Source organism: Oncorhynchus mykiss, chromosome 14 (assembly GCF_057628025.1).
Source record: "Oncorhynchus mykiss isolate SJ-2025 chromosome 14, ASM5762802v1, whole genome shotgun sequence".
NCBI classification, from domain to species: Eukaryota; Metazoa; Chordata; class Actinopteri; order Salmoniformes; family Salmonidae; genus Oncorhynchus; species Oncorhynchus mykiss.
Genome location: NC_143035.1, coordinates 41,224,454 through 41,247,332, shown reverse-complemented (window position 1 = coordinate 41,247,332; position 22,879 = coordinate 41,224,454). Strand labels below are relative to the sequence as shown.

At 42.5% G+C, this 22,879-nt stretch overlaps 1 protein-coding gene across 1 annotated transcript in view; it reads left to right on the top strand.

Annotated features, from left to right (window-relative positions):
- Nucleotides 1–9,481: 9,481 nt before the first annotated feature.
- Nucleotides 9,482–22,879, top strand: part of LOC110489235 (uncharacterized) — a 54,910-nt gene continuing 41,512 nt past the window's right edge. Inside the window, exons 1-5 of the mRNA XM_036943548.2 lie at nt 9,482–9,788; nt 11,417–11,695; nt 15,731–15,917; nt 16,435–16,647; nt 19,937–20,540. Coding sequence (XP_036799443.2) covers nt 9,642–9,788; nt 11,417–11,695; nt 15,731–15,917; nt 16,435–16,647; nt 19,937–20,540 — 1,430 coding nt within the window. The 5' untranslated portion in view covers nt 9,482–9,641. The remainder of the gene's footprint in view (nt 9,789–11,416; nt 11,696–15,730; nt 15,918–16,434; nt 16,648–19,936; nt 20,541–22,879) is intronic.

Below are 22,879 nucleotides of genomic sequence, written 5' to 3'. Positions count from 1 at the left end.
TTAGGGACCATAGATGATATGACTATAGGGACTATAGATGATATAACTATAGGGACTATAGATGATATAACTACAGGGACTATAGATGACAACTATAGGGACTATAGATGCTTTAGGGACTATAGATGATAAAACTACAGGGACTATAGATGATATAACTATAGGGACTATAGATGATATAACTATAGGGACTATAGATTATATAACTATAGGGACTATAGATGCTGTAGGGACTATAGATTATATAACTGTAGGGACTATAGATGATATAACTATAGGGACTATAGATGATATAACTATAGGGACTATAGATGATATAACTACAGGGACTATAGATGATATATCTATAGGGACTATAGATGCTGTAGGGACTATAGATTATATAACTGTAGGGACTATAGATGATATAACTAAAGGGACTACAGATGCTATAGATTATATAACAATAGGGACTATAGATGATAAAACTACAGGGACTACAGATGATACAACTATAGGGACTATAGATTATATAACTGTAGGGACTATAGATGATATAACTATAGGGACCATAGATGATATAACTATAGGGACTATAGATGATATAACTATAGGGACTATAGATGATATAACTATAGGGACTATAGATGATATAACTACAGGGACTATAGATGATATAACTACAGGGACTATAGATGATATAACTACAGGGACTATAGATGATATAACTATAGGGACTATAGATGATATAACTATAGGGACTATAGATGATATAACTACAGGGACTATAGATGATATATCTATAGGGACTATAGATGCTGTAGGGACTATAGATTATATAACTGTAGGGACTATAGATGATATAACTAAAGGGACTACAGATGCTATAGATTATATAACAATAGGGACTATAGATGATAAAACTACAGGGACTACAGATGATACAACTATAGGGACTATAGATTATATAACTGTAGGGACTATAGATGATATAACTATAGGGACTATAGATGCTGTAGGGACAATAGATGATATAACTATAGGGACTATAGATGATATAACTATAGGGACTATAGATGATATAACTATAGGGACTATAGATGATATAACTATAGGGACTATAGATGATATAACTATAGGGACTATAGATGATATAACTACAGGGACTATAGATGCTGTAGGGACTATAGATGATATAACTATAGGGACTATAGATGATATAACTATAGGGACTTTATATGCTTTAGGGACTATAGATGATATAGCTACAGGGACTAAAGATAATATAACTATAGGGACTATTGCTGATGTTGGTAATGGATGGTAGTTTCCCTCACCTCGAGGTATATATAAAGAGATGTTGGTAATGGATGGTAGTTTCCCTCACCTCGAGTGATATACAGTATAAAGAGATGTTGGTAATGAATGGTAGTTATAAACTGCATCCAGTTTGCTGAGTAGAGTATTGGAAGCTATTTTGTAGATGACATCGCCGAAGTCGAAGGATCGGTAGGATAGTCAGTTTTACTAGGGTAAGTTTGGCGGCGTGAGTGAAGGAGGCTTTGTTGCGGAATAGAAAGCCGACTCTAGATTTGATTTTAGATTGGAGATGTTTGATATGAGTCGGGAAGGAGAGTTTACAGTCTAGCCAGACACCTAGGTACTTATAGATGTCCACATATTCTAGGTCGGAACCATCCAGGGTGGTGATGCTAGTCGGGCGTGCGGGTGCGGGCAGCGAACGGTTGAAAAGCATGCATTTGGTTTTACTAGCGTTTAAGAGCAGTTGGAGGCCACGGATGGAGTGTTGTATGGCATTGAAGCTCGTTTGGAGGTTAGATAGCACAGTGTCCAAGGAAGGGCCGGAAGTATATAGAATGGTGTCGTCTGCGTAGAGATGGATCAGGGAATCGCCCGCAGCAAGAGCAACATCATTGATATATACAGAGAAAAGAGTCGGCCCGAGAATTTAACCCTGTGCCACCCCCATAGAGACTGCATGCCCTCCGATTTGACACACTGAACTCTGTCTGCAAAGTAGTTGGTGAACCAGGCAAGGCAGTCATTAGAAAAACCGAGGCTACTGAGTCTGCCGATAAGAATATGGTGATTGACAGAGTCGAAAGCCTTGGCCAGGTCGATGAAGACGGCTACACAGTACTGTCTTTTATCGATGGCGGTTATGATATCGTTTAGTACCTTGAGCGTGGTACAACAAGTGTGGTACAACAATACAATACAACAACACAACAACACAATACAATACAACAACACAACACAACAACACAATACAATACAACCACACAACACAACAACACAACACAACAATACAATACAATACAACAACACAACACAACAACACAATACAATACAACAACACAACACAACAACACAATACAATACAACCACACAACACAACAACACAACAATACAATACAACAACAACATACAATACAACACAACAACACAATACAATACAACACAACAACACAATACAATACAACCACACAACACAAAAACACAACAATACAATACAACAACAACATACAATACAACACAACAACACAATACAATACAACAACACAACAACACAATACAATACAACCACACAACAATACAACAACACAACAATACAATACAACCACACAACACAAAAACACAACAATACAACACAACAACACAATAAAATACAACAACACAATACAACAACACAACAACACAATACAATCACACAACACAACAACACAATACAATACAACACAACAACACAATACAATACAATACAACCACACAACAATACAATACAACCACACAACACAACAACACAATACAATACAACCACACAACAATACAATACAACAACACAACAACACAACACAATACAACAACACAACAACACAATACAATACAACCACACAACACAACAACACAATACAATACAACAACACAACAACACAATACAATACAACAACACAACACAACAACACAATACAATACAATACAACAACACAATACAATACAACACAACAACACAATACAATACAACACAACAACACAATACAATACAATACAACCACACAACACAACAACACAACACAATACAACAACACAACAACACAATACAATACAACCACACAACAATACAATACAACAACACAACAATACAATACAACCACACAACACAACAACACAATACAATACAACAAAACAACAACACAATACAATACAACCACACAACAATACAATACAACAACACAACAATACAATACAACCACACAACACAACAACACAATACAATACAACCACACAACAATACAATACAACCACACAATACAATACAACACAACAACACAATACAATACAATACAACAACACAATACAATACAATACAACCACACAACACAACAACACAATACAATCACACAACACAACAACACAATACAATACAACACAACAACACAATACAATACAATACAACCACACAACAACACAATACAATACAACCACACAACAATACAATACAACAACACAACAACACAACACAATACAACAACACAACAACACAATACAATACAACCACACAACACAATACAATACAACAACACAACAACACAACACAATACAACCACACAACACAATACAATACAACAACACAATACAATACAATACAACAACACAACATAACAACACAATACAATACAACCACACAACACAATACAATACAACCACACAACAATACAATACAACAATACAACCACACAACACAATACAATACAACCACACAACACAAAAACACAATACAACACAACAACACAACACAATACAATACAACCACACAACATAACAACACAATACAATACAACCACACAACAACACAATACAATACAATACAACAACACAACAATACAATACAACAACACAACACAACAACACAATACAATACAACAACACAACACAACAACACAATACAATACAACCACACAACACAACAACACAATACAATACAACCACACAACAACACAATACAATCCAACAACACAACACAACAACACAATACAATACAACCACACAACAATACAATACAACACAATACAACAACACAATACAACAACACCACAACACAACACAATACAATACAACAACACAACACAACAACACAATACAACAACACCACAACACAACAACACAATACAACAATGTCTCAACTGAGCACGTCTGTTACAACACAACACAACAATGTCTCAACTGAGCATGTCTGTTACAACACAACACAAAAACAAAATACAACACAATACAATACAACAACACAATACAACACAATAACACTGAGCACGTTTGTTACAATAATACAACTATTTGTAAACTAGAACCTGCCATAGACGAGTGTCTTATCCAGGAGGTGTACTGTACATTAAGCTGCCTCACACCATAGAAACAGGAGATGGACTGCTGCCCTACGGGCCGTTCTGGTTCACTCTACAGAAACAGGAGATGGACTCCTGCCCTACGGGCCGTTCTGGTTCACTCTATAGAAACAGAAGATGGACTCCTGCCCTACGGGCCGTTCTGGTTCACTCTATAGAAACAGAAGATGGACTCCTGCCCTACGGGCCGTTCTGGTTCACTCTACAGAAACAGGAGATGGACTCCTGCCCTATGGGCCGTTCTGGTTCACTCTATAGAAACAGAAGATGGACGCCTGCCCTACGGGCCGTTCTGGTTCACTCTACAGAAACAGGAGATGGACTCCTGCCCTACGGGCCGTTCTGGTTCACTCTATAGAAACAGAAGATGGACTCCTGCCCTACGGGCCGTTCTGACTCACACAAGGCTTTTTTTTTAAGGCTACTTACTTTACTAAATAAAATAAAAGTCCAGTTGCAATAATCTCTATTAAATGAATTAAGACCTTAAAAAGCGACTGCCTTTAAAAAGCAACAAATCCCTTTGACAACAGGCTGTGGCATCGATATGATTCACAAACAATTGTTTTAGGGTCAACCTTGACTACAAAGTGTAAATAGGATCAAGTCAGTCTGTCTAAAACAGAGTTTGGAAGAGCCGTGAGTCACAACGAGTAAATGACAGTTGGGTTTTGATTTTGACGATGTCCATTTGCTCACTAACATAAGGTGAACAGCTGCAGTGACTGCTCTCTATCCACTAGCACAGACAGTGAGACAGACCTGTCCAGCAGCTCTGACTTTGTTTACAGAAGACACTTTGCACATTATTTTTAACTAGAGAAATACTGCACCAAAACAACTTAGTTAGATGTAAAATTGCACAAATAAAACATCCTTGGCAAAAAAAAATCTAAAAATGTATAGATTTCTTGAATCATCTTAGATTGTGAAATAGGCTATCACGTGTACAGTGGCTCATGGGGGATAATCATCAATAACCAAATCTGCCAGGGATCACACCTCCAGGACTGAAATCTGGGCTGCGTTTCAAAGTCGTAAAACCCCCTCCTCTACTTAACCTCGCCTTGTGCCCTTCGGGGAATCCCCGCTACCATATTTACCGTTGGTCCAAATGATTAGTCAAGCAAGGGAAGTTGGCAACGTAAGCCTCTCAGCCTTCGTTATGATTGGGGTTCATATTTAGGTAGCTATTTCCCCACCTGTGTTTTGTGGGATATTGATTGTTTGTTAGTGTGTTTGGGCACTACGTCCTCACGATCTTTGTTATTTTGGTGTTGTTAGTTTCACTTAAATAAATATGTGGAACTATACTCACACTGCGCCTTGGTCCGCTCCTTTCCAAGACCGTGACATAAACGTATGTTTTCATAGACTATTGCCTTGGGAAATCAATGACAGGCCAAATGAGCAAATCAACGTGATTGTAAACACAAAGTTTAATTTTAGGCGTTTGACTGACGCATAGCCATGTTCTGCCTCTGGATAGAAAAGAGCGAAAGGACTCGTTTTAATTGACACTCACAGAGCCTTCAGAAAGTATTGATACCCTAGACTTTGTCCACATCTTGTTGTGTTACAGCCTGAACTTAAAATGTATTAAATGTAGATGTTTGGGTCACTGACGTAAACACAATATGCCATAATGTCAAAGCGGATTTATGTTTTTGGTCTCTAAATAATAACATTAAACCATTCTACTATTTATTTTACAATGCAGTGGCACATATGTTTTATGTAACTATGAAACTAACACACTCACCTCTCTGTCATGGTTTAGCCAGGCATTTAACCCCAATTGCTCCTATAAATCACGTTGGAAAATGGCTAAATGACTAAAATGTAAACGTTTAAATCATTTATTTCTATGGGGCTGCACAAACCGTCTCCTTGACTACGAACAGTAGTGCTGAATTTGGGCCAATGCTGAGATCCTTTACAATACTATATGGCAGTTTGAAATTCCTCATTTTCGCCATTTGTTTGCCATGCGTCCTTGATAAAAAAAATAGCCTCTGCCTTTATTCCAATGCATTAGATGTATCTGTTGAGGTATCCATGGTTTGCTTTTGTCAGTCAGCTGTTTCAGAGCGCTCATTGTTTTTTCAGGTGCATCGTGGGTACTGGTCTGCTCCGTGCCATCCGTGACCAGAAGTAGTAGACCTTTTATTTAGCTGATTATTTTATATCAATAGTTGTTATATTTCCTGAATCAGCTGAAGATGGACAACAATATCACTAGACACCAATATCACTAGACACCAATATCACTAGACACCAATATCAATAGACAAATAGTCTACAGCTAGACACCAATATCACTAGACACCAATATGACTAGACACCAATATCACTAGACAACTAGCCGACAGCTAGACACCAATATCACTAGACACCAATATCACTAGACAACTAGCCGACAGCTAGACACCAATATCACTAGACAACTAGCCGACAGCTAGACACCAATATCACTAGACAACTAGCCTACAGCTAGACACCAATATCACTAGACAACTAGCCAACAGCTCAGTCTTCTGTCACTCATGGGGACTTTATGTCACAGCCAAGTAGATTAGACATTCATCGAACATTCAAGCCCTTTGGCTCCTGCCATAGAATTACATTAGTAGTGCCCTTCAAAGAAGGCTCAAGGTCATTGGCTAACGGATAAAATTATGTCAAATCACGTTAAACGTACAGTAGCTTTGATTGGACGGATCAGGTCAACATCTTACTTTCAAAATCTTAGCTAGCAGTCATCATCATACGTTTTGAACAGTCATTCAAATCCAACTTGGAATTGTAAATCCGGCCTCAATGTCTTTCTTTGATGATACAATTTGCCCACGAAGGACCGCCGTGCCTCCTTCCTGTTCAAGTAAGCACATCGCAACAAGGTGAGTCCAAAAATGTATTGTATGCTGCTGCATAAATGATGTAATATGCCAGGGAGATATGTAGACTGTAGCTAAGAAAATAATACTAAGTGTATGTTGTGTAGTAAGCTGTTAGTAGCCCATGTGCCTCACCCTAATAACTTGGTCTATTTTCACCTCTTAATTTCACCTGACGTTACTGTTCTGACTCGGTGGTGCACATGTAGCCTATAATCTGTTTTGAGAAATGTAATCATTGAATATTGTAAGAGTTTTGATGTCTGCTTATATACCCCCTTTATTTATCCTACGGTTCTGACTTGGTGTACGGGGAAAACACTGTAAGAACAGCCCATGTTCTGAATTCTGTCGCTGTACATTTCAAAAGTGCTGAACAAATAGTTATATGAACTATGTCAATCCTGGCTCACTCATTAATGTCTTAATCAAAATTACGGATGGCCTCTTATACCTTACGCCATAGTTTGTACATCTCAATGGTCAGTAGAAACCACATTTATTTAAGCAAGTCAGACATATCAGCTATGTTTTTTTTAAAGGCAGTAAATGAGGCTCAATGAACTGTTTCGCTGCCAGTCAAGCCTCTGCTGATAGCCAGGTGTAGGGGGTGTTGTGACTCCGCTGTTGGGATAGCGTTATGTACTGTAGGCCCTAACAGTTTGTGGGCATCGTTTGTCACCGTTATAGTGCAATTAATGTATTGTTTAGTGTTCTTTTGTGTAGTGACTTTGCTGGCATGCATCCCACTTTCCTTTTTATTTGCCCCACCAAGACTTACATGCTATAATCGCCACTGGTTGAACTATAGGTAAATATACCAAGCAAGATGTATCTCAACGACAGAGTGCTGCAAGACGATGTGCTACGTCTTCTGCACTTCAGCAAAGAAATCACCTTCTTCCGCTACGTAATGACGTCATCCGCTACCGTACTCCTCGACAAGCGCTCTCTTGTTTTCCATCGGCCTCAGTCGGAGCGGGCGTGATTTTGACTTTGAATTATGAGCAGCCTATTAATAGAACAGAACTGATCGACTGATATTCTCGAAATACGACCTTGAACGATAACGTGGTTGTATTGACATCCAAAACGTTTTGTTCTTTATAATGAGACGTACCTACAGTTTTTATGCATATTGAAACTGAAAACATTTCAAGAGAGAAATTGTTATGCCCAGTCAGTCGTTTGGTCTTCTGATTTGAATTGTGTTTTCATATCAATAATTGTTCCACAAGTCTAGGGCAGGGATCATCAACTAGTTTCAGCTGCTGGACGATTTGTTTCTTGAGCAGGTCGGGGGCCAGAAAATAATTACAAATCATTTCTACACTGCAAATTGACCACAAGAAACACATATAATGTTTGACTAAAACATAATCATTTCAAACCTTGCTTACATTTGTATGCATCCCGTGTCTATTATGCGTGGGAATACTTGGGAAAGGATTTCTTAAATGAAAATCACTTGGAGATTTTTTTTATATTTTTGTTACAGTCTTTTATGTCCAACAATGAAAATATTTTTTTTTCTCCAAACACTTTGGGGTCCAAATAAAACCACGAGTTGGGGGAACCCTCATCTCTGGCTGCCATCGTCATCCAAAGGACCGAACCAATCTGAGCATTATTGCGAAGAAGATAGAAAGTATTTAATTGTACACTGACATCAATAGCTTGCTACAAAATGTTCTCCTAATGCAAAATTGAATGACCTTTAGGTACGGTACACCCCTATGTTCCCTCAGCCACCGGGAACATATAAGGCCCAGGGAACATAGACATGACATGGCCCCAACTCTATGGTTTGAACACTTGAGCAACATTTTACAAGATTACACTGGCATATTGAAACACATACGCAAATGTATGGCTGCATAAAATCTGAATAGTTATTTTCTAGTTTACATTTAGATCTTAGACAACATTTAGATATCTTAGACATATAATGCAATTCATATAATACGTGTGTAATAACATGACGTTGAATGATGTGGTAGCCAATCGTTGATAGATTCATTATGCCAATAAATGCACTAATTTGTGGCCTGTAACCAGAGATTTTGTACAACATGCTATATACTGTGTGAGACTAACCTGGAACGGTTGCCCTCATTCAACATGGCGACTGCTTTTAGCGTCATCACGGTGAAGCCATTTTGCCAGCACTATCTTTGACCTATGAACCCCCAGAGTGTGGCAGCGCTCCGCCATATTGACTGTTGTCTTGACTGGAGAAGATAGGGAAACATTTGTGATCCTAGAACAAATAGAAACCGTGCTTTTAAACATCTCTAAACTAGTGCAACCGTGACCAAAGGCTATATCCGATATCTGCGTGATGGCGAGGAAGAAAAGCAAACAACAAGGAGTCGCGAGCAAGGAGTTAGTGTCCGGACAACAGAGCATATCGAAGAGCCCCGTCTCTCCCGGAGATGCAGCTGGCGGTGATGCAGGGCTGGATAGACTGGCGGCCAGGGCGAATCAGGTAACTAGCCTAGCAAGCAGAGAAAACTACTAGCGGGCTAGTTAAAAGGTTAGCTAACCTACCGATCAGTTAGAGCCATCCTGTAGTTCTGCTTATTTCTTTAGAGAGGGGGTTTGGATGGTTGATTCTAGCTCAGTTGTATAACTAGCTTGTGCTCCAGGTTTTGTATTTTCGTTCATTTACTATTTGTGATCGGGGCGGAATTATAGCTAGCTCCACTAGCATAATACATCATTAAAACTTAGCCAGCAAGTCGACAATACAGACCCATTCGCATCAGTTTTAACCAACTAGTCTAGCTACAGTAACCAACTACATCCAGTCTGCATTTAGCCAACTAGTCTAGCTACAGAAACTAACTACATCCAGTCTGCATTTAGCCAACTAGTCTAGCTACAGTAACTAACTACATCCAGTCTGCATTTAGCCAAATAGACTAGCTACAGTAACCAACTACATCCAGTCTGCATTTAGCCAACTGGTCTAGCTACAGTAACTAACTACATCCAGTCTGCATTTAGCCAACTAGTCTAGCTACAGAAACTAACTACATCCAGTCTGCATTTAGCCAAATAGACTAGCTACAGTAACTAACTACATCCAGTCTGCATTTAGCCAACTAGTCTAGCTACAGTAACTAGCTACATCCAGTCTGCATTTAGCCAACTAGTCTAGCTACAGTAACTAGCTACATCCAGTCTGCATTTGCTGGTAGTAGTTCGTGTCATCCACAAGATTGACATTGTTGCAATCGCCTGCCACGGATAAGTTGTAAAATGTTGCCATCTAATTTGTATCTAGCTTGTTAGCTCCTAGCTCGCCGTGGTATTGCAAGTTTGCTTACATTTTAACCGCACTTGGCAGTTGGTACACCATATACTGAGCATCGGTGCTGTTACTACATGTTGTAGCTAGTTGGCCAACACACTACATCCCGGGGGTATTCATCTGGCCAGCTGTAAATGGTTTTAACGTTTGGCTAGCACCATGCATGGCTTGCGTTGTTATGTTTGCACTTTGCATGCGAGATCAGCGTCTGTAGTATTTTCATACAGTTTCTCTGCGCGCATTTATTTCTACTCTGAAGTGTCATATGCATGAGTCGAAGTTGTTACCTAAACATTACATGGACGCCCTTGTAGGTGTATGGGGTTTTGTGGTCAACAAAGCTTACTTTACCAGCAGACCACTAGCTAGTGTGGACCTGGGCCACATTAAATCACTACAAACTTGCCTCTGTGCATGTGCCAAGCCTTCTCCATGGCCAACCTTTACTTCCTCTTTGCTATATAGATGTTGTGATCGTGGTCAACATAGTCAGATCTTACTCGTGAAATTCTTGTCTGTTAAAAACCTGACCTCAGATCAGTGTCCAGAGGGCAACTTCATCATGCTCCATGTCTATCTCACTGACATCCACCTCTCCTCAGATCCCATCCTTTCCCCCCCACACCTAATCTTATTGACCAAATCCATTCTCCTCTCCCCCGTCCTCCTCTCCAACCCTCTCTTCTCCTCCCCTTCTCTCTTCCTCTCCTGCCCTTCACCTAGATGATTGACCTTTCTCTCTCCTCCTCTCCACTGCATTCCTAATGTCACTGGCTCACCTCTCTGTCGCTCTCCCCCAGCCGAGGCACACCTGCTGCCTCCTGTGTCACCGTGAGTTTAAGGACTGGGGGGCGAGCTCTGCCAACGGTCTCCCTGGGGGTCACGGGGCGAAGCTAGCTGACACTGTCCCAGCCCTGTCCCAGGCCCTGCTCCGAGAGGTGCCGGGCCAGAAGCTGTCCGACACCGTGCCTTCGCTGAGCCAGTCTCTACTGGGAGAGGTTCCGCTCTGGATCTGCCAGAGCTGCCGGAAGAGTGTTGAGGAAGAGGAGAGACAGAGCACCCAGGAAACGCCTGCACCGGTAAGAAGGGGAGGGGGGAGGGAGGGAGGAGGTAGAGAGGGGAGAGTGTGGAAGATGAGGAGAGACAGAGCGCCCAGGAAACGCCTGCACCGGTAAGAAGAGGAGGGAGGGAGGAGGTAGAGAGGGGAGAGTGTGGAAGATGAGGAGAGACAGAGCGCCCAGGAAACGGCTGCACCGGTAAGAAGGGGAGGGAGGGAGGAGGTAGAGAGGGGAGAGTGTGGAAGATGAGGAGAGACAGAGCGCCCAGGAAACGCCTGCACCGGTAAGAAGGGGAGGGAGGGAGGAGGGGGAAGGGGATAGAAGGTGGTATGCGGAGAGGAAGAGGAGGAAGATGAGAAGAGACTGAGCACCCAGGAAACGCCTGCACCGGTAAGAAGGGGAGGGGGGGGAGGGGAGAGGAGGAGGAGGAGGAGGAGGTAGGGAGGGGAGAGGTGGTATGGGGAGAGACTGAGCGCCCAGGAAACGCCTGCACCAGTAAGAAGGGAAGTAGGGAGGAGGAGGAGGTAGGGAGGAGGAGAGACAGAGCACCCAGGAAACGCCTGCACCAGTAAGAAGGGAGGTAGGGAGGAGGAGGTAGGGAGGGGAGGTAGGGAGAGGAGAGGAGGAGGAGGGGGGGGAGAGGTGGTATGGGGAGAGACTGAGCGCCCAGGAAACACCTGCACCAGTAAGAAGGGGAGGGAGGGAGGAGGTAGGGAGGGGTGGAAGATGAGGAGAGACAGAGCACCCAGGAAACGCCTGCACCAGTAAGGGAGGTAGGGAGGAGGAGTTAGGGAGGGGAGGTAGGTAGGTAGGGAGAGGAGAGGAGGAGGTAGGGAGGGGTGGAAGATGAGGAGAGACTGAGCGCCCAGGAGACACCTGCACAGGTAAGGGGGGGGGGGGGGGGGGGGTGAGGAGGTAGGAAGGAAAGGAGGAGGTGGGGAGGGGAGAGGGTGGAAGATGAGGAGAGACAGAGTGCCCAGGAGACACCTGCGCCGTAAGGAGAAGAATGAGTGAGGCGGGGGAGAGACTGAGCTGGTAAGAGGTGGGGAACGTAGGGGAGTAGAAGAGTTAGGCGAGTGAGAGGAGAGAAGGGAGGTGAGGAGACGTCTGCACTGCTGCATATGACAAGACCATGCATGCACCTCAAGCCTAGTATTAGTACTATCTACAGTTATGTTCCACAACACCCATGTTCCAGCCTGCTAGCTATGGGTTGTGTTTATGGAAATGGCTGTTTTCTGAAGGTCTTTAAATTAAAAAAAAAAATGTTTTTACAATAGTGTGTGTGTGTTTGGTCAGCTTATACGCCAACAAGCTGAAAGGCACTGGATTTGGTGGTGATGGAGACAGGCAGCTTTGGGACTGTTATGCCGTGACTCTTTATGGTGTTACAGTGCTTCATTCTGCACGGCTAAATGAATACCACATCTAAACATCCTGACATAAGATTAGTCTCTTCTAAAGCTGTTTGTTCTCTGTCAGACTGGGCCTTCTCTCGTCACAAGCAGAGGTAGTCTTATTCATGTGGATTCTGGAGAAAATATACTTTTCGTCTTAAGAGGCGTTTTTATATTTAAAAAAAAATATCTGTATTTAAATGCAATACAAATCTAAGAGATTGCTCTGTGCTCAAGGTAAGGTAAATAACTAGTGTTGTCAGAGACAGAACGTCCCATAATGTTATGAACTGTGGGGCTCATTAATGTTATGAACTGTGGGGCTCATTAATGTTATGAACTGTGGGGCTCATTAATGTTATGAACTGTGGGGCTCATTAATGTTATGAACTGTGGGGCTCATTAATGTTATGAACTGTGGGGCTCATTAATGTTATGAACTGTGGGTCTCGTTAATGTTAACCTGTGGGGCTCATTACTGTTATGAACTGTGGGGCTCATTACTGTTATGAACTGTGGGGCTCATTAATGTTATGAACTGTGGGGCTCATTAATGTTATGAACTGTGGGGCTCGTTAATGTTATAAACTGTGGGGCTCATTAATGTTATGAACTGTGGGGCTCATTAATGTTAACCTGTGGGGCTTATTAATGTTATGAACTGTGGGGCTCATTAATGTTATGAACTGTGGGGCTCATTAATGTTATGAACTGTGGGGCTCATTAATGTTATGAACTGTGGGGCTCATTAATGTTATGAACTGTGGGGCTCGTTAATGTTATAAACTGTGGGGCTCATTAATGTTATGAACTGTGGGGCTCATTAATGTTAACCTGTGGGGCTTATTAATGTTAACCTGTGGGGCTTATTAATGTTATGAACTGTGGGGCTCATTAATGTTATGAACTGTGGGGCTCATTAATGTTATGAACTGTGGGGCTCATTAATGTTATGAACTGTGGGGCTCATTAATGTTATGAACTGTGGGGCTCGTTAATGTTATAAACTGTGGGGCTCATTAATGTTATGAACTGTGGGGCTCATTAATGTTAACCTGTGGGGCTTATTAATGTTATGAACTGTGGGGCTCATTAATGTTATGAACTGTGGGGCTCATTAATGTTAACCTGTGGGGCTCATTAATATTATGAACTGTGGGGCTCATTAATGTTATGAACTGTGGGGCTCATTAATGTTATGAACTGTGGGGCTCATTAATGTTATGAACTGTGGGGCTCGTTAATGTTATGAACTGTGGGGCTTATTAATGTTATGAACTGTGGGGCTCATTAATGTTATGAACTGTGGGGCTCATTAATGTTATGAACTGTGGGGCTCATTAATGTTATGAACTGTGGGGCTCGTTAATGTTATGAACTGTGGGGCTCATTAATGTTATGAACTGTGGGGCTCATTAATGTTATGAACTGTGGGGCTCGTTAATGTTATGAACTGTGGGGCTCGTTAATGTTATGAACTGTAGGGCTCATTAATGTTATGAACTGTGGGGCTCATTAATGTTATGAACTGTGGTGCAGCTTCATTAAATAGTACCCACAAAACACCAGTCTCAACTTCAACAGTGAAGAGGCGACTCCGCGATGCTGGCCTTCTAGGCAGAGATCCTCTGTCCAGTGTCTGTGTTCTTTTGCCCAGTTTAATCTTTTCTTTTTATTGGCCAGTCTGAGATGTGGCTTTTTCTTTGCAACTCTGCCTAGAAAACCAGCATCCCGGAGTCACCTCTCCACTGTTGACTTTGAGACTGGTGTTTTGAGCATACTATTTAATGAAGCTGCCAGTTGAGGACTTGGAAGGTGTCTGTCAAACTAAACACACTGATGTACTTGTCCTCTTGCTCAGTTGTGCACTGGGGCCTCCCACTCCTCTTTCTATTCTGGTTAGAGCCAGTTTGTGCTGTTCTGTGAAGGGAGTAGTTCACAGCGTTGTACGAGATCTTCAGTTTCTTGGCAATTTCTCACATGGAATAGCCTTCATTTCTCAGAACAAGAATAGACTGACGAGTTTCAGAAGAAAGTTCTTCTGACCAGTTTGAGCCTGTAATCGAACGCACAAATGCTGATGCTCCAGATACTCAATGAGTCTAAAGAAGGTCAGTTTTATTGCTTCTTTAATCAGGACAACAGTTTTCAACTGTGCTAACATAATTACAAAAGGGTTTTCTAATGATCAGTTAGCCTTTTAAAATGATAAACTTGGATTAGCTAACACAATGTGCCATTGGAACACAGGAGTGATGGTTGCTGATAATGGGACTCTGTACACCTATGTAGATATTCCATAAAAAATCTGCCATTTCCAGCTACAATAGTCATTTACAACATTAACAATGTCTACACTGTATTTCTGATCAATTTGATGTTATTTTAATGGACCAAAAAATGTTTTTCTTCAAAATAAAAAAAGGACATTCCTGAGTGTGAACACAGACATAAATAATGCAATTGAACTAACATATCTTGTTTCTCCTGCTTCCTCCGCTCCCAGGTACCAGTCAGAGAGCTCCAATTAATAGCATTGTATCTTCCTCCATTTCTGCTCTGTCTACAGCATCAAATGTTAGTGGGGGGGGGGGGAGGCTATACCTAATCAACCATGTCCTGAACTAGCATCTTCTCTCTTCCCCCCCCCTCCCCCCAGGTTCCGTTGTCCCACTCATCGTTGTGTAAGGCTCAGAGTTGTGGGAATGGTTACCCAGAGCAGAGCTCGGTAGACTGGGACCCATCCTCCTTCCTCTCAGCCCACAAGCTTTCTGGTCTCTGGAACTCGGCTCACAGCAACGGAGGGATCCACTGCAACCACAGCACTGCCTCGCACCCACAGCAAGGTAAAACGCACCTTGACCCCACACCTCTCTGCTCGGGTCTCTCAAGGTTAAGTCCTACACGGATGCAAACTACTGTAGATATTTCATTATTTGCAGAATTGTAACATTTGCAGCCATTTCCACTGACAGAATGGAGGGAGCTGTACTCCAGTGTGTGTCTACTGAAACAGAACCTGTTGCTCCTCTGAGTAAAACTTTCTTCAATCAAATCAAATTTATTTTATATAGCCCTTCTTACATCAGCCGATGTCTCAAAGTGCTGTACAGAAAACCCAGCCTAAAACCCCCAAACAGTAAGCAATGCAGGTGTAGAAGCACGGTGGCTAGGAAAAACTCCCTAGAAAGGCCAAAACCTAGGAAGAAACCTAGAGAGGAACCAGGCTCTGAGGGGTGGCCAGTCCTCTTCTGGCTGTGCCGGGTGGAGATTATAACAGAACATGGCCAAGATGTTCAAACGTTCATCTTCCTCCTCTTCATTATCCCCCCCCCCCCCCCCCCCCCCCCCCCGGTCCAATAGGAACAGGGGGACCAGCGTGTCACGAGAAGCGAGGCTCTCATGAGGCTCCTGGGAAATCTGCTAAAACGCCTGGGGCCAAAGTGTGCCCCTACAGTCACCCTTCCCAGAATTCCAGTGGTTCTTCCCCCGGGAACCCGCTCTCTACCTCCGGGGACCTCTGTAAGACCACCCCAAAGCACTTCAAGACCATGTGCCGACGACCAACACCGCCTGGTGAGATCTCTCTCTTTCTCTCCACCCTTTTTAGGACACTGAGAATTCAAGACATACCGGCATCTAACCTGAATTACAGTTCACGTGTCCTGTTGACAATAGCGCATTATTAATGCATACACACACAGATCTCAGGGAAGGATTGTGCCCATAGATTACACCTCTAGAGAGAAGCAGAGATATGGCCCATGGATTACACTTCTAGAGAGAAGCAGAGATATGGCCCATGGATTACACTTCTAGAGAGAAGCAGAGATATGGCCCATAGATTATTCATCTAGAGAGAAGCAGTGATATGGCCCATAGATTACAACTCTAGAGAGAAGCAGAGATATGGCCCATGGATTACACCTCTACAGAGAAGCAGAGATATGGCCCATAGATTATTCATCTAGAGAGAAGCAGTGATATGGCCCATAGATTACAACTCTAGAGAGAAGCAGAGATATGGCCCATAGAGTATTAATCTAGAGAGAAGCAGAGATATGGCCCATAGATTATTAATCTAGGGAGAACCAGAAATATGACCCATATATTATTAATCTAGAGAGAGGCAGAGATATGGCCCGTGGATTATTAATCTAGAGAGAAGCAGAGATATGGCCCGTGGATTATTAATCTAGAGAGAAGCAGAGATATGGCCCACAGATTATTAATCTAGAGAGAAGCAGAGATATGGCCCATAGATTATTAATCTAGAGAGCAGCAGATATATGGCCCATAGCTTGTTAATCTAGAGAGAAGCAGAGATATGGCCTATAGATTACACCTCTAGAGAGAAGCAGAGATATGGCCCATAGATTACACCTCTAGAGAGAAGCAGAGAGATGGTCCATAGATTACAGCTCTAGAGAGAAGCAGAGATATGGCCCATAGATTATTAATCTAGAGAGAAGCAGTGATATGGGCCATAGATTACACCTCTAGAGAGAAGCAGAGATATAGCCCATGGATTATTAATCTAGAGAGAAGCAGATATATGGCCCATCGATTTTTAATCTAGAGAGAAGCAGAGATATGGCCCATAGATTACACCTCTAGAGAGAAGCAGAGATGTGGCCCATAGAGTATTAATCTAGAGAGAAGCAGATATATGGCCCATAGATTATACCTCTAGAGAGAAGCAGAGATATGGCCCATAGATTACACCTCTAGAGAGAAGCAGAGATATGGCCCATAGATTATTAATCTAGAGAGAAGCAGTGATATGGGCCATAGATTACACCTCTAGAGAGAAGCAGAGATATGGCCCATAGATTATTAATCTAGAGAGAAGCAGAGATATGGCCCATGGGTTACACCTCTAGAGAGAAGCAGAGATATGGCCCATAGGTTACACCTCTAGAGAGAAGCAGAGATATGGCCCATAGATTATTAATCTAGAGAGAAGCAGAGATATGGCCCATAGATTATTAATATAGAGAGAAGCAGAGATAAGGCCCATGGATTACACCTCTAGAGAGAAGCAGAGATATGGCCCATAGATTATTAATCTAGAGAGAAGCAGAGATATGGCCCATAGAGTATTAATCTAGAGACAAGCAGAGATATGGCCCATAGATTATTAATCTAGAGAGAAGCAGAGATATGGCCCATAGAGTATTAATCTAGAGACAAGCAGAGATATGGCCCATAGATTATTAATATAGAGAGAAGCAGAGATAAGGCCCATGGATCACACCTCTAGAGACAAGCAGAGATATGGCCCATAGATTACACCTCTAGAGAGAAGCAGAGATATGGCCCATAGATTACACCTCTAGAGAGAAGCAGAGATATGGCCCATAGATGATTAATATAGAGAGAAGCAGAGATAAGGCCCATGGATCACACCTCTAGAGACAAGCAGAGATATGGCCCATAGATTACACCTCTAGAGAGAAGCAGAGATATGGCCCATAGATGATTAATATAGAGAGAAGCAGAGATAAGGCCCATGGATTACACCTCTAGAGAGAAGCAGAGATATGGCCCATAGATTATTAATCTAGAGAGAAGCAGAGATATGGCCCATGGATTACACCTCTAGAGAGAAGCAGAGATATGGCCCATAGAGTATTAATCTAGAGAGAAGCAGATATATGGCCCATAGATTATTAATATAGAGAGAAGCAGAGAAATGGCCCATGGATTACACCTCTAGAGAGAAGCAGAGATATGGCCCATAGATTACACCTCTAGAGAAAAGCAGATATATGGCCCATAGATTATTAATATAGAGAGAAGCAGTGATATGGCCCATGGATTACACCTCTAGAGAGAAGCAGAGATATGTCCCATAGAGTATTAATCTAGAGAGAAGCAGATATATGGCCCATAGATTATTAATATAGAGAGAAGCAGAGATATGGCCCATGGATTACACCTCTAGAGAGGAGCAGAGATATGGCCCATAGATTATTAATCTAGAGAGAAGCAGAGATATGGCCCATAGATTACACCTCTAGAGAGAAGCAGATATATGGCCCATAGATTATTCATCTAGAGAGAAGCAGAGATATGGCCCATGGATTACACCTCTAGAGAGAAGCAGAGATATGGCCCATAGATTACACCTCTAGAGAGAAGCAGAGATATGGCCCATAGATTATTCATCTAGAGAGAAGCAGAGATATGGCCCATGGATTACACCTCTAGAGAGAAGCAGAGATATGGCCCATAGATTATTCATCTAGAGAGAAGCAGAGATATGGCCCATGGATTACACCTCTAGAGAGAAGCAGAGATATGGCCCATAGATTACACCTCTAGAGAGAAGCAGAGATATGGCCCATAGATTTTTCATCTAGAGAGAAGCAGAGATATGGCCCATGGATTACACCTCTAGAGAGAAGCAGAGATATGGCCCATAGATTACACCTCTAGAGAGAAGCAGAGATATGGCCCATAGATTACACCTCTAGAGAGAAGCAGAGATATGGCCCATAGAGTATTAATCTAGAGAGAAGCAGAGATATGGCCCATAGATTACACCTCTAGAGAGAAGCAGATATATGGTCCATAGATTATTAATATATAGAGAAGCAGTGATATGGCCCATGGATTACACCTCTAGAGAGAAGCAGAGATATGGCCCATAGAGTATTAATCTAGAGAGAAGCAGAGATATGGCCCATGGATTACACCTCTAGAGAGAAGCAGAGATATGGCCCATAGATTACACCTCTAGAGAGAAGCAGAGATATGGCCCATAGATTATTCATCTAGAGAGAAGCAGACATCTGTATCCACCGGGAATCACAAATATGTTTGTCCAATATTCCACTCAACACTTTTGTCTCTCCTCCAGGCGAAGCATTCCACCCCAGCGACCACCACCAACACTCAGACCTGTCTGTCCCCCCCAACAGTCCCACTGGCCTCTCCTCCTCCTCTCAGCATTCCTCTCTCCTGCCCCTCAAGCAGAGCTCCGGAGGGCAGCAGCACGGCCATGTCACATCCTCCTCCTCTCCCGGTCTAGCTGCTCACGCCCCCTTCTCCCCGCTGGTACCAAACCTCCATGTCCCCGCGGCAGGGGCCAAGCTGGGGGCCCTGGGTGGCCCTGACTGCCCAACAGGGGCCAAGCTGGGGACCCTGAGTGGCCCTGACTGCTCAGCAGCGGTCCTCCATAAGCCCTTGGCATGTAAGAACTCACACATTCCTCCTGTGAACGGCCAGCACAGCAAACTGGGCCCCTCCCTGATGGGCTGTAACCACCCCTGTAATGGCCACAGTGGGGGGGCGCTGCCCTCTTCCAACGTGGGACACCTGACCGCTGGGCAACACCTGACCGCTGGGCAACACCTGACCGCTGGGCAACACCTGACCGCTGGGCAACACCTGACCGCTGGGCAACACCTGACCGCTGGGCAACACCTGACCGCTGGGCAACACCTGACTGCTGGCGCCTGCAGGTTGGTAGTTTGATAGATTGCTCTTCTCCCTCCAGATTCCTGTGAAACTATGTAGGTTCATAAAATGTAGTGATAGTATCTATCTAGTGATAAGACAGCTCTTAGTGGTGTTCCTGTTGATAGGTTGATGTTTCTACGGTAATGGTGTTCTGTTGATAGGTTGATGTTTCTACGGTAATGGTGTTCCTGTTGATAGGTTGATGTTTCTACGGTAATGGTGTTCCATTGATGTTTCTACGGTAATGGTGTTCTGTTGATAGGTTGATGTTTCTACGGTAATGGTGTTCTGTTGATAGGTTGATGTTTCTACGGTAATGGTGTTCCGTTGATAGGTTGATGTTTCTACGGTAATGGTGTTCCATTGATGTTTCTACGGTAATGGTGTTCTGTTGATAGGTTGATGTTTCTACGGTAATGGTGTTCCTGTTGATAGGTTGATGTTTCTACGGTAATGGTGTTCCGTTGATAGGTTGATGTTTCTACGGTAATGGTGTTCCTGTTGATAGGTTGATGTTTCTACGGTAATGGTGTTCCTGTTGATAGGTTGATGTTTCTACGGTAATGGTGTTCTGTTGATAGGTTGATGTTTCTACGGTAATGGTGTTCCTGTTGATAGGTTGGTGTTTCTACGGTAATGGTGTTCCGTTGATAGGTTGGTGTTTCTACGGTAATGGTGTTCCGTTGATAGGTTGATGTTTCTACGGTAATGGTGTTCTGTTGATAGGTTGATGTTTCTACGGTAATGGTGTTCCTGTTGATAGGTTGATGTTTCTACGGTAATGGTGTTCTGTTGATAGGTTAATGTTTCTACTGTAATGGTGTTCCGTTGATAGGTTGATGTTTCTACGGTAATGGTGTTCTGTTGATAGGTTGATGTTTCTACGGTAATGGTGTTCCTGTTGATAGGTTGATGTTTCTACGGTAATGGTGTTCTGTTGATAGGTTGATGTTTCTACGGTAATGGTGTTCTGTTGATAGGTTGATGTTTCTACGGTAATGGTGTTCCTGTTGATAGGTTGATGTTTCTACGGTAATGGTGTTCCTGTTGATAGGTTGATGTTTCTACGGTAATGGTGTTCCTGTTGATAGGTTGGTGTTTCTACGGTAATGGTGTTCCTGTTGATAGGTTGATGTTTCTACGGTAATGGTGTTCCTGTTGATAGGTTGATGTTTCTACGGTAATGGTGTTCCTGTTGATAGGTTGATGTTTCTACGGTAATGGTGTTCCGTTGATGTTTCTACGGTAATGGTGTTCCTGTTGATAGGTTGATGTTTCTACGGTAATGGTGTTCCGTTGATAGGTTGATGTTTCTACGGTAATGGTGTTCTGTTGATAGGTTGATGTTTCTACGGTAATGGTGTTCCGTTGATAGGTTGATGTTTCTACGGTAATGGTGTTCTGTTGATAGGTTGGTGTTTCTACGGTAATGGTGTTCCGTTGATAGGTTGATGTTTCTACGGTAATGGTGTTCCTGTTGATAGGTTGATGTTTCTACGGTAATGGTGTTCCTGTTGATAGGTTGATGTTTCTACGGTAATGGTGTTCCGTTGATAGGTTGATGTTTCTACGGTAATGGTGTTCTGTTGATAGGTTGATGTTTCTACGGTAATGGTGTTCCTGTTGATAGGTTGATGTTTCTACGGTAATGGTGTTCTGTTGATAGGTTGATGTTTCTACGGTAATGGTGTTCCTGTTGATAGGTTGATGTTTCTACGGTAATGGTGTTCCGTTGATAGGTTGATGTTTCTACGGTAATGGTGTTCCGTTGATAGGTTGATGTTTCTACGGTAATGGTGTTCCGTTGATAGGTTGATGTTTCTACGGTAATGGTGTTCTGTTGATAGGTTGATGTTTCTACGGTAATGGTGTTCCTGTTGATAGGTTAATGTTTCTACGGTAATGGTGTTCTGTTGATAGGTTGATGTTTCTACGGTAATGGTGTTCCTGTTGATAGGTTGGTGTTTCTACGGTAATGGTGTTCTGTTGATAGGTTGATGTTTCTACGGTAATGGTGTTCCTGTTGATAGGTTGATGTTTCTACGGTAATGGTGTTCCTGTTGATAGGTTGATGTTTCTACGGTAATGGTGTTCCTGTTGATAGGTTGATGTTTCTACGGTAATGGTGTTCCGTTGATAGGTTGATGTTTCTACGGTAATGGTGTTCCTGTTGATAGGTTGATGTTTCTACGGTAATGGTGTTCCTGTTGATAGGTTGATGTTTCTACGGTAATGGTGTTCTGTTGATAGGTTGATGTTTCTACGGTAATGGTGTTCCTGTTGATAGGTTAATGTTTCTACGGTAATGGTGTTCTGTTGATAGGTTGATGTTTCTACGGTA